Here is an 18366-nt window from a genome sequence, read left to right as displayed (position 1 = left end):
GGATTGCAACCATCTTGGTTCCTCTTGCTGCTCGTGGTCTAGGTTAGAGCTTCAGTGTTCATTCTGACTTCAACTCATTGGTGTTGATAGTTTTTAAAAGTTTTTATAGTTGCTTAGTTCTTAGTACAGTTAGTTTAACAGAGTCTGGATTCTTATCTTGGACAACGCTCTGGGCCAGGAATCTGTTGCCACCACCCCACCCCCACCCCAATCTTGGAGTGGTTGTGGGGAGTTTGCCAAGGATAATTGGCTTTCAAACTGTGATATGTGCCAAGAATAGGGCTACCTTTTAGTCGCAGATATTTTTAGTAAAAGTCATGGACAGTAAACAAAAATTCACATCCTTTGACGTGTCCATGATTTGTACTATATACCCCTGACTAAATCTTGTGGGGGGCAGCCCGAGGGTAGCCATGGGTGCTCTGGCGGGAGCAGTCCTGGACCGCCGCTAGTGCTGGGGTGGGGTAGGGGGTTGGTGGGGCTGGCAGGCTCCTTATCTGGTTTTGTGTGGCTCCCTGGAAGCAGTGACATGTCCTTCCCTCAGCTCCTAGGCAGAGGTGCAGCCAGATAGCTCTGCGGGTTGTCCCCCACCCCTGAGCGCCGGCTTCGCAGCTCCCATTGGCCGGGAACCACAGAAAATGGGAGCTGCAGGTGCCTGCGGGCAGAGGCAGTGCGCGGAGCTGTCTGGCCACACCTCCGCCAAGGAGCTGAGGGAGGGACATATTGCCACTTCCGGGGAGCCCCCCAAGGTAAGTGTCACCCAGAGCCCTCACACCCTCCTGTGCCTCAGCTCTGAGCCCCCTCTCAAACCCAAACTCCTGCTTAGACTGCCCCAGCAGAGGCTGGTGCAGCTGGCCTAGCGGCTGCCTGAGCAGCTCAGGCGGCCCCTGTGCCAACTGCACTGGCTGCTGCAGGAGTCCTGGAGGTCCTGGAAAGTCACAGAATCCGTGACCACCATGACAAACTCACAGCTTTAGCCATGAACCTTTCTGATCAGGGACTACAACACCTGTCTATACTGCCTGGGGCAAGAGTATGTCCATTCCAGGTGCAGTGTCTGCATTTTGTTACTGAGTATGATTAATTAGTCCGGGCTGTTTTGGCTCTGTAAGTTCCTCATGGAGGAAGCCATGAACAATCTCTAAATGCATCAATCTGAAGAAGGTAGGAATGGCTCTTCTTTGGTCCTAGTGGCTCTAAAACATCCATTTCCCCCCTCTGGCTCAAAGAGACTCTGGAGAACAGAGCCAGAGCAAACACTGGCAGATGGATATTTTGGTTGATGTGAAAGTCCAACACTGCCTGAGACACAAAATTAGGATGCAGCCAAACCAAGTCATCAGGAGACTCATGTTCCAGAGCAGAACCATTTAATGCCAGGAAGGACTTCGAAAGGGAAAACTGCATCACCCTCTGGTAGCTCACGAAAGCGTACGCTCAAATAAATTGGTTAGTCTCTAAGGTGCCACAAGTACTCCTTTTCTTTTTGCGAATACAGACTAACACTGTTACTCTGAAACCTGTAAGAATGGCAGAATCACTTGGGATTCCCCTGGAAGAGGGCCAGAAAGCACCACAAAAACTGCTGGACACTTGCATAGCTTGGGTTGAGCAGAGCGTTGCTTCCTGTTAATGAGGCCATCCTCAAACCTGCCAGGGTTCTCTGGCACACACCAACCAGTATCCCAAGTGGGCTGAGAAGAGGTATTTTGTATTTGCAAAAGGATCAGACAACATATTTTTTCACCTGCCTCCCAACTTGGTGGTATTTGCGGCCACCAACTGTAGCCAACAAAGACAACCCAGATCTAGGCCTCATGAGAAGAAAGCAAACAGACTTTACCCCTTTGTCAGGAAAGTGCATTCCAAAGCATCTCTGCAGTTTCTAGTCTCAAAACTGCCAAACTCTGATGGCCAAATATGATTACACCATCTACCATAAGCTGGCTGCCTTTGCCAATAAGATGCCTCAGGATGCTAGAGACAGGTTCCAGGCCCTGATTAATGAAGGAAAACTGGTAATGAAATTGGCGCTTCAGACTGCTTGAGAAACAGACACAGTGGCAAGATTCACGGCCATGGCTGTGATGATGGGATGCTCATTGTGGCTCTCCTCCTCAGAAATCCTGAAGGAGGTTCAAACGAGAGTGGAGGACCATCCATATGAGTGCAGTGCTCTATTCAGAGCATGATGAATGAGGTTTCCACTCCTTGAAGGAGTCCCTGGGTATCACTGGGTATTTATAGACCTGCAATCAAAAGAAAACCCCGTGAGCCACAGTGTAGATGATGCCACACCTACCTTTTATCACCAGTGGCAGCATGAGCCACTGTGTAAGCATCAGAGGAAGCAAAGAAAGGGTGTCCAAGGTCAACTATCTTTCACCTCTCAACCATCATCAGCCTTGAGACCAGCGTTTTGATGGGACCCTCAAAAGCTGCTCACCAACTGTCCTTCTGGATCTGCACAACCTTTCTGGTCTTTCTCTTCCCTTTTGAAGGCTGACTTTCTCACTACCTGTCTGCCTGGACAGAAATCATAATTGACAGATGAGTACTAGAGGTCATTTCCTTGGCGTACACGATCTAGTTCTCTTCCCTACACAACCCCCATTCCTCTTCCCTATCCTCTTTTAGGACCCATCTCTCAAGACAGAGGGAGGGACGATAGAACGAATACCTCTGACAGCAAGGGGAAAGCAGTTTATTTGAGGTTCCTTGTCGTCCCCAAGAAGATAGTGGATGGAGGCCCATTCTGGACCTCAGGGAACCGAACAAATTCATATAAAGTTCAGAATGGTGACCCTGTTGGCCTCTATCCCATCACTAAATCCAGACTATTAGTTCATGACCCTTTATCTCAAAGATACCTACTTTAATATAGACATTCAACAGTGTATTCCTGAGATTTGTGGCCAGTCAACAGCACTTGCGATACAGAATTTCTTCCCTTTTGAGCTCTTGATGGCACTTAGAGTGTTTATGAAGGTACTGTCAGTGGTAGCAGCTCACTTGTTGGAAAGGGGCAATGTTTTACCTTTAGTTAACCAGCTGGTTGCTGAAGGGACTTCTTACCAGAAAACATGGGAAGTAACCAGTATGCTTCTACATCTATTCAAGAATTTGGGCATCAAGGTGAACCTGGAGAAGTCCACCCTGGAACCCTCGCAATCCATATAATTCACTGGAGCAAGGTTGGATGCTGTTACAGCCAGGGCTTGCTTACTGGTAGTGCCCTGCGCAGATACAAAATTTATATCCATTGTGGCAAATTGCCGGCACTACTTTGATGGGTCTCGTGCTTTATCTTCTTGGGGAGGGTTCAGGGCACCGTTTCTCGCCCCTAAACTGGGGTATTAACTGTCCCACTAGTGTCCTAGAGGAGGGGAGTGGAGAGGGAGGGACCCGGGCCCACCCTCTACTCCGGGTCCCAGCCCAGGGGCCCTAGGGATAGCGGTAAACCACTTAAACTAGTGGTTCCTTCCCCTGGGCTACTTCCTTCTCCTGCCCTTCAGCTTGTGGGACTTCCTGCCCTCCTGCACAAACCAGGTGTCCCTTTACCCAGGGTCTTGGTCTTCTTAGCCCACCACAGCACTTCTCCAAACTCTCCTCTGCTTCCCTCCAAACTGATCTCTGCTCCAAAACCAATCCACTCTGTTTCAACTCCCCCAAACTGCTCTTTGCTTCAGTGTCAATCCAGTCTGCTTCAACTCTTCAAAACTGCTCTCTGCTCCAACACCAATCCACTCTGCTTCAACTCCTTCCCTTGTCTGATTGAAACAGGGTTTTTTTATCAGGTGATTGGCTTCAGGTGCTTTAATTAATCTATAGCAAACTTTCTTCCCTCTACAGGGAATAAGGCTCCCTTCTAACACTCTCCTGCTGCCCTCTGGCCATGCTGTATCACACCGTGGATATAAATAGATATCCACAGAGCTGCAGTACTCTAGTAGGAACTGCAGTGGCAAAAGCAGCAGCATCTCCAGCTGCTGCTCCCAGGAGCCAGCATACCGTGCCCTCTGGGGTGGGCACCAGACTCACCAGCAGCTGTCCCTGGTCACACTAATGTGTGCAAGTGGCTCGCATGCCTGGACAGGAATCCCTTCCACTCAGCGGTCTGTATCTCCTGTCCAGGAGCTTGCAGGCTGCTTGCACACACTAACGTGAGCTGCTTGCACACACTAGCGCAACCTGGCAAAGCTGCTGGTATGCCTGGTGCCCGCCCTTTGGGTGAGGCTGGACTGGTATAACCACAGTGGAGAAGCTGCCGGTGCAGGGCGCTGGCTCCAGGGAGCAGCGGCCCAACATGCTGCTGCTTTTGCCACTGCGGTTCCCAGTAGAACCCCGCAGCTCCATGGATACAGAGTTATATCTGTGGATGCGGATATAAATTTTGTATCCACACAGGCCTCTACTTACTGGAGGACTGCTTCCTCTCCGTCACTGGGTTCATTTAGGGAATCTGAGCCCAGATCGTCCAGATGATCTTGCCTGGTATTGTTGAGCCATATGGCTGTGTACACTTACGTGACCCCATTAGTAAGAGTTCACCTCAGATGTCTACAAGTATTGTCTGTGTGCCAGGTAAGCACAGTGTTAGCCTGCTAGTCATGATTCTGCAAAGAATCTTCACTCCCTTTTGCTGGGAGGACAGACGTAAAGTATGTGTTTGGGTACCATTCCATCTCCCTTCTTCTAACCACGTCTTTGACCACAGATGCATCCCTATTAGGTTGGGGTTCCTACATGGAGGGACAAGTTGTCCAGAGGTATAGTCCCCTCATGATTTTACACTTCACATCTATCTGTTGGAACTGAGAGCAGTCAGATTAGACTGCAAACAATTCTTCCCAGACATCTGCAGTCAGTCAATCCAGGTATTATGGGACAATATGATTGTGGTCTATTATCTCAACAAGTATGGCAGAGCAGGTGCTTCACAGCTCTGTTTGGAGGCTATTGCCCTCTGGAACTGGTGCATTCCAATGCAGATTACCCCAACTGCCAGGGATTCATAACACTGCAGTGCCAGATTCTCTGAGCAGACACTTCTCCACGACCTGATTGGGTGGCATGGGGTCTCCCATCCACGAATCTCTTCATGTACCACGTGAACAGCAAGTGCAAGAAATTGTACTCCAGACAGGGTTGTGGCCCAGACTTTCTCAGAGAGGCATTTCTCATACAGTGGTTGGGACTCTTGTGGTACGTGTTACTCCCGATATCTCCTCTTACCTTGTGTTGAGGAAAACCAGACCAGTCAAGGCACAAGTCATTCTTCTAGCACTAGATTGGGCCTGACTGTTCTGGTACCCAGCCATGCTTCACCTGAACGAATCATATTTGGATGCATTTCAGTGTTGGAGAGGGCCTGTTTGTCTCATGTCCAGGCAATGCTGAGAACAGCAGTAGGAAGGACTTCACCAGAAAATGTTTTATAAATGGTACTCCTGGGAGAATTCTGCGCTGCTGCACACATACAGAGTTCATGAGTTCCCACACATTTTTTTTTTCTCCTCAGAAAATACATTCACCTGGAGAGGCGCTGCAATTACCTTTCACCTCCCAAGGGCTGCTGTGGTGCCAGAACAGAAAGCAGCTAGCTCATGGACAGTAGCAGCCATCAGCCGGCCATGTTCCTCACGGCACCCTGCCCGTGGGGCCAGATTAGGAGGCTTGGGCTATGGGGGAAAGGAGGACAGACAGTGCGGCACATGGGGCTGCTGGCGGGGGTCACATAGAGTGGGATTCAGAAGGGCTAGTGAGGGGGGACAGACTGGGGCAGGGGCGGAATGGGGGTGCAGTGTCACATGGGGATGGGGGAATAGGGAGTGGAGGGCCACGTGGGAATAGGGGCAGTTGTGCCTGACTGACTGAATGGGAGAGGCTAGAGGTCAGCCGAGGTCAGCCAAGGTCTGCATGGGGGAGGTTCCCCAACTCCCTAACAATTCCCTCCTCCCAAAAAATCTTATTCCATACTTCTCCCACCCACACCCAGCAACCCTCCAGGTTCATTCCCAGGCTCCTTCCCGGCAATTACTTCCCTCTCCTGCAACTCCTCTGTTACCCCTGGTTCTCCCAAGCCTTTGTACTGCTTCTGCAGGGTATGGGAAATAATTTCTGTATTGCAGTTTAAGTGAGTTATTACCCAAAGTTCTGTATGAATATGCCTAGTCAGGAATCTATTTGTCAAATAAAAATACTCTCCTTAATCTTTTTTGTTGTCTGTATTGTGTGGCAGAGCTCCAACCTTGTCCCCATGGGTCCCACGCTTCTAGGCGGTTTATGCTAGCCTCAGTGGCATACTGCAACCCTCCACATAGCCCTTCTCTCTCTAGGGCCAGGGTTACAGTCTGCTGAGCCCTTTTCATCATAACCCAGCAAGGGGGTTGTTGAGAGAATTCCCACAGTCTCTTGTCCGTAGGAGCTTATTTCAGAACAGGGCCTGTCTTCCCCTCCCAGGAGGTGTTTCTATAGTGGCAGGTTGGGGGGGAACCCGGGCCCAACCTCTACCCCGGGTTCCAGCCCAGGGACCCTAATGGTAGCAGCTGTTGGCAGCCGACCTTTCACTGCCAGAGTTGCTACATTTCCCTGGGCCACTTCCCCACAGCTCTCCCGCTTATCTCTTCTTCACCCTTACCTTAGGGCTCCCTTACCGATGGTTTGAGGGTGTCTTCATTAACCAGCCCTTCAGCCATACTTCCTCTCCTCTGGCTCTCCTCAGCCTGACAGGATTGAGCCCTTTTATAGTACCAGAAGGGCCTTAACTAGAGTCAGGTGTTCACATTACCTCAGTGGCCTCACCTGACTCTTTGCAAGTTAATTGGAGTCAGGTGTTCTCATTAGCCTGGAGCAGCCCCTGCTCTGGTCAGTCAGGGAACAGAAAACTGCTAATCCAGTGGCCAGTATATCTGTCTTCGACTATTTTGTTGTACCCAACTGGCTTGGGTCTATCACAATTGTTAGACAGACTTGTGGACAGGTATTTTGAAATACATTACCAAAATAATTGAAACTGGCATGATTATGTAGTGTTATTTTGACATGTAAAATATGCAGAATTTTAAAATATTGTGTGCAGAATTTTTAATTTTTGGGTGCAGAATTCCCTACAAGTAATGATGTGGAAAATATTTCAGTTTTGTGTAACCAGTGAGTAATTGCCTCTTTACAGGTTAAGATCCCAGACATGTGAATTACAACTTGTCATTAAAATCCTTGGGATTATCTGTTAGCTCCATCAGAGTACACTTGCAGCCATCAGCACCAATATACGCCAACTCTGTATTTTCCTCCCCAGTTCATGAAGGGTGTGATTTGCATCTTCCCTCTTGTGATGAAACTGGTACTGCCCTAGGACTTGAAACTTGATAAACCCTCACTAAGCCTCCTTTTGAGTCCCTGGTGTCCTGCTCTCCTCTGCATCTTTCTATTAAAGTAGCATTTCTGGATAGAAGAGTTGGTGAACTAGGGACACTCATGGCTGATAACCGTCCCTCACCACCTGCCTCTTCCCCCCTTCCTCCCATCCACATATACAAGGATAAGGTTTCTATGAGGCTGCATCCTAATTTTGTGTCTCAGGCAGTGTTGGACTTTCGCATCAACCAAAATATCCATCTGCCAGTGTTTTACCCTAAACCCTACTCAGGCAGAGAAGAGATGGCATGGCAGTCACTGAACGTGTGTAGGGTTCTTGGCTTCTACCTGTCTGAAAGTCCACTAGAGACACTTCATTTCATTCACAGAACTTTAAAAAGAAGAGGCCATCTCGTCCCAGAGGCTGTCAGAATGCTATGAAGTGAACATCACCCTTGAGGCCAGCATAAGAACTCGCTCGACTAGAATTCAGGCAGCTTTGATACCTTCTTTAGAGATGTTTCTGTTACTGACATTTGCAGATTAGCAGCTCGGAATTCTGTTCACACTCTTGCTAAAACACTGTGCACTGGTACAAGCAGCTGCTTCTGATGCCTCTGTAGGCAGGGCAGTTTTGGAATCAGTTGTATTACTGGACTCTAGGCACCTAACACATCATAAAGATGGTGTTTGTGAATTACCTGAGCTGCACTACACATAGGGACTTCATTCGAAAGAGGGGTACTCATCTAGTAGTAACTTGAGTTCTTCAAGATGTGTTGTCCCTATGTTAGTACACTGCAGCTCTCTGTCCTTGCTGCCTGCTTTCCGCTTTTGGGAACTTGCGGTAGGGAATGGACTAAAATGGCAGTAGTCCAGCAGCCCCCTTTATTCTCTTGATGCAGAGCATGAGGACAGCAGGGGTGCATATATGGACCCACAGGGAAACTGCTAAAGAAAATTCTCTCGTCTGGGCATATGGCACACATGCACAACTTGAAGTGTACTACACAAAAGCATAACACATCTTGAAGAACAGAAGTTATTACAAGGTGAGTTACTCCTTGTTAATAACATTTCTGTTCATATCCAGATGTTATATTGCTAAGCTTGGTGTATGTTCGAAATGGTTTCTGGTTGCAAGTGTTTTAGTTTTAGGGAGCTAATTGATATGCTTTAGAGAATTTCAGAAGAAAGGGGTTCCCAAGCTGCTGTTAGCATTTTCTACAATGTGAAAATGGTTTGGACATTGTGCATCTTCATTTATTCCATCTGTAAGCTACACACCTGCTGTTGTACCTGAATAACGTAGATATTCTTATCATGTTTATCATGACGTTTCTTTAAAATGTTTAAATTTAATCCTTTTATTCTAAAACCACTCTCTTCAGTAATGACAGGTTTCAGAGTAACAGCCGTGTTAGTCTGTATTCGCAAAAAGAAAAGGAGTACTTGTGGCACCTTAGAGCTTATGCTCAAATAAATTGGTTAGTCTCTAAGGTGCCACAAGTACTCCTTTTCTTCTCTTCAGTAATTAATTTAAAAGTGAAAACTGTTGAAATGTGACAGATAGAACATTAGTTTTGTGTACAATCTAGCAATTGTGAACTATTGTTTTTAATTTAGAGTAGAAAATACCTTGCTCTAAATTTGGTGCAGTAAGAGTGAAGTCCATTGATTTATTCCTTCACAAGATGGTCACATTTGGTGAGCTACATTCCAGAAATTCAGTAATATTCAAAAGTATATTAGTTTTGTTTTTCAAGCTGTCTTTTAATTTCTAAGTAAATTTTTATGCTAAGGAATTTGTATAGTGGAGTCATTACAATGAAATCCATGAATACTTCACAAACTTCCCCCACTCCTCCCATTTAAAAACTTCCTTAGGTTTTGTTAATTTTTTGTGATGCTATTCCTTATCTGATAATTTAAGAGTAAATCACAGTTGAATTATGTTGCCACATTGTCTTCAAAAGGGCATCAAGTCGGTACACATGCTTCAATAATATCTGGGTTTTTTTACCCTTATGTTTCCAGTTGGCAATTTGAAATTATGGCTTCAGCTGCACTTTAAATATGTGATAATAGATGTGTTTCTAATAAGGGCCAGCACCATTTTGTTCAGATGCTGTGAATGGTTGTCACTCATATATGACAAATGCACCTTCCTCCGCTTCTTTGATGGCCTCCGAAAAACCATACCCTCAAATCAGGGCGATGAAATTAGCTGCTGTGTAAATTGTGTGTCTGAGTGGTTCATTATCCAATCACCATCAGAACCACAGTGATAAAGTAGATTGAAGCAGGGAAAAGGTCTGCCAGATGATTTCAGGCCTTTTTCTAAATCCTGTTTCCCTTGGAAACCCTAGACAATGTGGTTCAGAACTTCAAAATTCTTTGGCTAGAACTTCCTATGTATATTTTATGTACAAAATTTGTGGCTAATGATAGTGTTACGATGACTCATTCTTCAAACCACCATTAAATATTTTAATCAATACAAAGGTATTTTCAATTGGGGTACCATGTTTTACTGCTGATAGTGGAAACATTTTTAAGTAAAATGTCCCTGACTTTCAGGAAAGTGCTTAAATCCATCCTCATTCAGGAAAGCACTTGAGCATGTGTATAAACTTAAGTGCTTAAGTGCTTTTCTGAATTGGGGCTGGTATGACTACTGTTCTGTACATGTCCCTGTAAAGCTTGAAATAATGGGGTAACTACATTAGTTAAGAATGAATTGCTAAGCACTTGAAGTACTATAGTGTTGTAAATTAACATATTAAATATTGTGCAGAATATTGTAGGCAACTGTTCTGCACTGGGAGAAGAATGGTCTATTTTTTTCATCTCTGACTTTCTATTATTATTATACTTTAATGTTGTGTTTTGTTTATTTAGGTTTAATACTTAATTTAAGTGTTCTTTTGTTCTAGGATCATTTGAAAATGATGATATCACTCATGTTGAAGGAAGTGTAGATCCCGTTCGTGACATTGAAATAATACATGAAGAACTTAGACTTAAAGATGAGGAAATGATCATTCCAATTATAGACAAACTAGAAAAAGTAGCTGTGAGAGGAGGGGACAAGAAATTAAAACCTGAATATGTAAGTAAAAAGTCGTGCTGTTAAATGTATCATTATTTCCTGTACAAGTATGTTTTCATTTGTGTTCACACTTTTAAAAATCATTATAATGTAAAAGATTACCATTATTTCTGTATTTATTTTAAAATTATCACTGCTGCGAGGTCTGTTGGGTTAAAATCATTAAAATGAGCTTTGTTTTCTGTTGATAACCTAGGTTTACGCTGAGGGAGCTAGATGCACTCCATTTAAAGTGCTCTGACATAACTCAGTCCAGTCTTGCTCAAAATGAGGGAGATGATGCTGACCTTTAGTGTAATCTGAAAGCTCATACCCGCCTAGATGGATATCCCAGCTCGTGCCTCTGTGTGCATGACACTACAAAATCTCAACTTGCATCCAGATAGTCTGTCACCTATAAATAGGGTGATATTCCATTTATAAATCTGTAATAGAGATGTCTATAACCTGGTCAGACTTGATCATTTCAGAGCTGAGCACGTAGTCTTCAACTAAGCACCAAAGGCCTAAAAAGTCCTCCAGAGTTTGAAATTGGGATTTGCTCCCAAAATCTGAACAAATTCTGATGCTGTGCTATTCCCAGTGATTGGTGTCTAGGATCATTTGTTTGCTTGGCTCCTCTTGATCTCATTGAGAGAGGGCCCACAGTTGGAGCGTTCTTGTTGAGCATGCTAGCATGAACATGTGCAAAGCATTGTGGGGGTGCCACATCAGGTCCATCCTATGCTGGGGAAGGAGAAGTCCCTCTTTTGTAGCCCAGCATCTCCCACAATTCTAATAATAGACTATTTCACTCTTGTCTGTAGTTTCCGGAGGCAGTTCAAAGCTGCAGCACAGCCTGTGTTAGCCATGCCCCTTTCTCTGGCCTGCTGCCAGATTTTGTGCTGCCATGACTGCAGTCAAGTGGCAGTTCACTTTGCTCCTGACTTTTCTGTAATAGCCTATTTTATTCATTTTTGGGGGCAGTAGTAAGCAGCCTTTCTTTATTCTTCCTTCCTCCGTATTGAGCAGTGCAGTGGTCATAGCCACTGGAATTGGTACTATAGTGCATCCCTGCTCTCCTCTCCCAACCACTCCCCAAACATGGCAGAGCTGTTGTTCAGACACCAAGGTATATCCAAAAAGTGTTGTATTTGTGAGGCAGCTTTTACATGCTCTTTGGAGGGCGAATTGTGCCCTGCCTTTTCTCAGTTAGCTGACCCCTGCACTGCTAGGGCACAGGGCTTTGAGAAGAATGGGCATGTTGGGTCCCCTCCTCTGTGCCCCAAGAAGCTGAGACTCCAGCACAGAACATCCGATATGGAGTTGCAGAGTAGGGATGAGGAGGACGCCAGCCAGCCAGTCTTGGGGAAAGCAACAGGGATCATACTCAACTCCCTTTCTTGCCAGCTCAAACAGGGAATTCCGGCAATGTGACCATCCCTGATATAAGAGGAATGGGACCCCAAGTGGGGGCGACATTGAGGGATACCTTTCCAGGGGTCTCAAGGTATTGCATAAAGCAAACCACAAAAGACCATGCTCTAGCCACAGCTGGTTGGCACTGTTGCAAAGCAGGTTAAGAAGACTAAAAAAAATCTGAAAAGGTACCAAAAAGTCTTCTGACTCAGACACCTCTTCCTCTAGTACCGTTCATGTTCTGAACAGGACATGTAAAAAATGCAACAGTGTTCCCCATGAGACGTTTGAAATAGGACAAGGCTAAAGGCAATACCTGCTTCGCAAGACAAGAACAACAGTGCCTGGCTGGATGACCTTAAGGCCATGAACATCTGACTTCCAGTCTAAACTTAAGAAAATTTCCTTAACAACAACATTTGTTGGCAAATGCTTCAATGCATACAATGTGATTTTGGGGGGGGGGGGGGGGGACAGGGCCATGATATCCATTTGAGCAAGCTGGGGGCCACATGTAGTTTCACCCCTGGAAGAGGTCAATACTCACTCCAAACAAATACTGTCCTCATCTAAATTCACAGATTCTCTCCTCTTTGGGGAAAAACTAGACAAAAGATTTGCAGAAAATTCTACCAAACCAAAATAGCCCTTCCTCTTCCCTCCTCACTCAGTGCTCTAAGGAGGGACTATAAACCTTATAGACAGAAATGTTCCTTTTTTCCAATTTTCTCACAGAAATACTAGCGGAAGGATAACACGTATATCAGGGTAAGCCCCAGAACTGGGGAATGGGTGGAAAATCCAGAGGTGGTTCCATTGACTGTAAGAGCCCACTATGACAATGAACAAATGTGCCTTCTCCCAGTTGGGAATCTAGAAGGCAGAATTTTCTCAGAAGAATGGTCTGTATTGATCAGACTGACAGAGATGGGCAAGAGAGATAGTGAGTTGCAGATACTCCCTTGAACTAAGAGCTCCATCCCATAACTTCTCCACCCAGTCCCCCATCTTGAGCAACCCTGTCATGTGAGCTGGTGTTAAATTAAATCTCGCGTCTACTGGACATAGGAGCAATAGAAGGAGTTCCTTCAGAAGAAAATTTCTTAGGTTTGTACTCCGTTTTGTTCATTGTCTAAAAATGTACCAATGGAGTCAGAGCCATCCTGGACCTCAAGCATTTCAACAAATAAATGAAATAAGTGAAATTTTGGATGGAGACCTAGCTTTAGTGGTAGCATCCCCATCCCAAGGGGACTATCTTGCTGCTGTGGATCCAGCAGATACATATCTTTATAGTCCCATGTGACTGTACCACCTCAGGCTGCTAAGATTTGCACAGCTCACTGTCAGCACCAAACACTTCTATTCAGTCTCTGTCCCTCCCCACCAGTTTCTTCACCACAATGCTGGTGAAGATGCGGGTGATGACAGCTAGACACATCTCAGGGCATTCACCTGTGTCCCTTCCTGGATGGCTTTTTGATTGGAATTCCAACCCAACCTGCAGCACATGGGATCTCTCCCGGCCTCCATGAGTTCTGAAAAATAATTGCTAAAGGGTTGGCTCTCTATATCCAGTTCCTTAAGTATTCTAGGATGTATTTCATCAGGCCCTACCAACCTGAAGACATCTAACTTCTCTAAGGACAGTTCTATGCTTAAAATGCTGCATTGATGAAGATGCGTGTATGCTGGCAGGAAGGCTTCTCCTACAGGCGTAGTTAATCCACCTCTGCCAGAGACAGTAACTATGTTGATGGGAGGAAGCCCTCCTATCAACATAGCGCTGTCTATGCCGTGGGTGAGGTCAGCATAACTGTCACTCGGGGTGGATTTTAGGTAGCAGTGTCCATTCAGCCAGCACCTGTGGTCTGCCTCAACGTTATCTAGCACTGCGTGGGTGAACCACGCTCAGTTCCTTCTCAGCCGCCCTTGGCCTGGAAACGGAGTGAGTAGCGGTCCAGTTTCCTTATCTCTCTTTATATTGATAGCGTTTAGTTTATAGTTTTCAGAAGTTCAGGATGGTCTCACTAGCAGGCATTATTGGAGATTGATTCTTGGCTCTCAACCTACAGGATGCCTACTTCCACATCTCAATTCGACCGTTTTGGGAGATTCCTCCGATTTACCTTTGGCAGGACTATTATCAGTACAGAGTGCTCCCATTTGGCCTCTTGTCTGCACCCAAACTATTCTCCAAAGTCCTCTCCATTTGCTTCTGGGGGAATTCTGTGCTATTGCACATGCAGAATTTGCACAGAAATTAATGTTATGTGCGCAGAATTTCCTTTTTCTCCCACAGAAATGGGCTGCAGCGCTACTGGCTGCTACTAGGGGCTGCTGGACCCGGCAGAGCTCAGCTCACAAATAGAAAATACTGCTGCTAGTGGGAGGGAGCTGGAGGGTTCTTGGCCCCTGTAGTTCTCAGCACACCCTGAAGGAAGGAGGTGGTGTGCAGGAAACAACATACAAGCCCAGGACCTAGCATCAGGCTGTTTCTCCCTGTAGATCCCTTGGCTCTGGGGGGCAGGGGGTGCAGGTGTCTGGGCTGGGTGGACCCCGCAGCTGGACTCTGGTGGGGAGGGGGTGCATGCGAGTGTCTCGGTGGGGGGCGGGGGAGTGTATGGGTTGGGTGGCACCCTGCAGTTGGGCTCTGGGGAGTAGGGGGTGTGGGTGTCTCCCCCTCCCGCTGGGCTCTGATTGGGGGAGGAGGAGGCAGAGAAACTGATTTCTTCAACTCTACTCCTGGGGGAATTTTTTTTGTGTATGTATTGTTAGACATAGTTGCTGACAGGTATTTTGAAATAACTTACCAAAGTAATTGACACTAGTGTGATTATGTAGTGTTATTTTGACAAATAAAATATGCAGAATTTTGCAGAATTTTTAATTTTTGGCACAGAATTCCCCGGAGTATCCATCGTAATAGCACACTTCAGTTTACACTGGTGTTCACTATGTTAGTTCTCCAATCACGGCTAACCTTTTTAGTGGAAAATGTAAACAAAAATGGTATTTATCATTTCAGCCATTGCCATGTTTTCTGTTGTCTTTTCATCCTCACTGAGCAATGGACCTACTTTGTCCTTGGTCTTTCTCTTGCTTCTAATGTATTTGTAAAATGTTTTTTTGTTACCCTTTATGTCCCTAGCTAGTATAATCTCATTTTGTGCCTTGGCCTTTCTGATTTTGTCCATGTATGCCTGTGTTGGTTTTTATATTTATCCTTCATGTATGACACTTTTTTTTTTTTTTTTTTTGGAGTTTCAAGTCGTTGAACATCTCCTGGTTAAGCCAGAGTGGTCTTTTACCATACTTCCTATATTTCCTATGTATTGTTTGACTATGCAGAGAGAATGACAGGAGACATTAGATATGGGTTTAATCAAGCCGCAGCTTTATTATTGTTAGAAGCCTGGGACTAACCCGGCAGATAAAATGTGCAGTGCACGTGAAAACCCCCACAATTCACTTGGGGGGGGAAGGGGTGAGTGCTTTTTTCTAGCTCAACCCCCCCCCCCCCCCCCCTTCTGTTTTGTCCCTCCAGCAGTTCCCTGGCAAGGACCTTACTAATTCCGTGTGGGGGGAGGTGGGGTTCCACCTACTCCCCCCACCTTTTTATCCAGGTCCCTCCAGCAATTCCCTTGCCAGGACCTTACCACCCCCGCTCATAGGAGGGGTTAAGGTATAATGATGGAGGGTTGGCTCCCTGCTGTACCAATGAGAGGAGTCCCCAACTGCCCCCAGCTTGCTCAGTTACCAAACACTGCTCCTTAATTCTTTTTGCAAGCCATTTATCCATTCTTTTGTTCCTTAATTTATGGAGTACCTGCACTGAACATCCGCCACAAGGAGGCACCAGCCATTAGTTTGGCTACCTCCTCCCCACACCCAGCTGGGTTCCCAGATATCTCCCAATGCCCTCTTTTATATCAACCAAAAATATGGCAACACCTGAGTCTGACCAGTGCACTCCATCCTCCCGAAATAACTCCGGTGCCCCATAGAGTATGCCAGGATGTGAAATTACTGTCCCCGCAAGGGCAACAAGAATTTGGCCACTTCCATGTTCACATACTTCCTGGTTTTGTCCACCCTGGAAGGGTTCATGGCTCTCCGCCAGACCTTGCGCTGAAGCATATCCGTCCAGACAATGTTAACGCCCGGAAAAATTGCCAGGATCTGCATCCGGTCCCTCCTAGTTTGAAGGATTAACTCTGCCCCCTTTAGTGTTCCCAGATCATTTTCTCCCAAGTGTATCACCAATATATCCGGTGGCCGCTGACGCACCCGCACAGCATACAACAGCAGTATCAGTTGATCCCATAACATGCCCCTCCATGCGTACCAGCTGAGTAATGCTTCACCACCAAATCCCAGTTGGGAGCCCTCGGGCAACCTGGATGCGTGCCTATGCACCCAAAACATAATACTGTGCCCACAGATCCACACCCTCCTGTGTATAGCTGCTTGTCCCGTATCTGAAATGAGAACACAACCAATCAGTGTTGATTTTCCACCTGTGGTCTTGCATATATTCGGTATGCATTAGACTGCCAGCGCCTGATTGCCTGAATAGCCTCTGCTTCCATACCTATCTGCGCTGCTGCTTTCGTTGCCCCTATTCTGAATGAGTGGGAACCAAATTCATGGGCTGGCAGCCCCAACCTTGTTAGCCCCCGTCTCAACATGGTAATCAATTGATATGCCATGAGGGGACTCCCGTCTCTGTGTACAGAAAGGGGGCCTTCTACCATATTGTCATATAGGCCTTTAATGCCCAAATGGGGCAGACCCCAGCCTCGCTCCCTCCCATAGGGTAACGAATGCACCCCAGCCGACTGGATCAGTCTTCGACCTTTGCAAATGTAGTATCACTGCATGCTTGTGCCAGCTTATGTCACGAAATTCCAAAGCCTTTCCCGTAGAATCCCTGATGGACCCAGGCACTAGCTCACTGATCCTGAAAGCACCAAAAAATGCTGTCAAGAATGCTGCCCTGAATAGGGACACGTGTCATATGTAATAGCGCACACCGAGGATGTGAAGGAGGTCCCTGAGCGTGGAAACCCTGATGGGATGACAGGAATCCTCCATGGGTCCACCGCTATGTGACCATCCCACCAAAAACCTTCAAACTAAGAAACCCCCACAAGGATCTGGGTAGCCATTTAGCCTACTGACAAGTGTAATGGCCGAAAGGCGATTCGAAATTGTGGAGGACACCAGTTAACGGGTTGCCAGTGACAGCATGTACCGCAGCACCTGTTGCTCTGTAATGGGCCACATTGCCTACTGCCCTTCCTGCTCCTGAAATTGTATGAATGCATTAAAACTTTTCTCATAGCGGTGCCACATGCATGGTGCCACTGATCTCTGGACTGCACTTACAACTGTGCTACGCCGTGGTTCCCTACTATGAACAGCATTTGTCTGGGTTCATGGATGGCGATCCCTGCCCTGTGTGTCTACCACTGCTCCTGAAATTACCTGAGCGGGATGTCCTGGATCTGCATGACCTGTTCCGCTTTGTACAGCCTGTAGTGCTGTGGAAACGACCTCATACACAATACATTTAATTACTCGTATCAGCTCCATGCTAACTGGTCCCCCATCAGATGCCGCTAGCTCAGCTGGGTGAGTGAGAGCTGCATCTGGAGCCCCCATTTTCCCAAGCCTGATAAGCTGACTTTGATACTCCAGTGTACTACTCCAGGCTCCCCCAGCCACTTGCCCTTGCTGTGTGGACTGTGCCTCTGGCTTGCCCTGTGTGTGATTTGATTGCTTTCTGGATTCCTGTGGTAACGAAACTAACTTGGGGGGGGGGCGGTAATGCAAATTCCCCCCATCCTGTTATGTTCTGGCTACAGCAGAGGAAGACTGCATCATGATTCCCTAAACATTCATGTACACTGTAACTGCTATGGGAGGGGCCTGCTCCCCTTCTCCTTTTTCTTCTTGTACCTATACCTCCTCTAATGAGCTCTGCCTCCCTTTGTGAACCTGTTCTACTATTGCTACCCAGTTCCACTGGTGCCAGAGGAAAAGGAGAATGAAGCCTTCCCTTTTGTGCCTTCCTTTCCGCTTTTTGTGTCCCCGTGGAGCCAGGCTGAGACTGCTTACCAGCTCCTGCCCCTCTGCCTCCTTGACTAAAACAGGGAATGGCTTGTAGCGCCCATCCACTTCCTATCCCCCAGTCCAGCCCAATCACTGTTTTCCCAGGGAGTGGGAGGTTTCTTCCCCCCCTCCTCCCCCACTGTATGGGCTGTATGCAAAATTGTGTTTGGTTCCAGTGCCCTCTTTCTCCCTCCTGTAGTGATTTGGGAGTTGGGAGGAGGGTTCCTGCCTTTCCCTACCTGACACTGTCTGGCTCTATGGGGGAGTGGATTGAGCACTATTTTTGCCCCCTCCCTGCTGCCTCACATGGGGTTTCTGCCCCTTGCCACTGTATCCCAACTCCACCCTGTTTCTATGGCCTGAATTGGGGAAGGGGCTTC

The 18366-nt window shown here is 46.7% G+C and overlaps 1 protein-coding gene across 6 annotated transcripts in view; it reads left to right on the top strand.

Annotated features, from left to right (window-relative positions):
- The window catches only part of OLA1 (Obg like ATPase 1), a 209474-nt gene that overhangs the window by 100131 nt on the left and 90977 nt on the right, over positions 1-18366 (top strand). For all 6 annotated transcript variants that reach the window (XM_037911886.2, XM_043525485.1, XM_037911884.2 and 3 more), the window contains one exon: positions 10296-10471. In XM_037911886.2, the coding sequence (XP_037767814.1) occupies positions 10296-10471 (176 nt within the window). The remainder of the gene's footprint in view (positions 1-10295; positions 10472-18366) is intronic.

This window comes from Chelonia mydas, chromosome 11 (genome assembly GCF_015237465.2).
Source record: "Chelonia mydas isolate rCheMyd1 chromosome 11, rCheMyd1.pri.v2, whole genome shotgun sequence".
Classification (NCBI taxonomy): domain Eukaryota; kingdom Metazoa; phylum Chordata; order Testudines; family Cheloniidae; genus Chelonia; species Chelonia mydas.
Note: the sequence above shows the minus strand (reverse complement) of the source record. Positions and strands in the feature narration are given on the sequence as shown.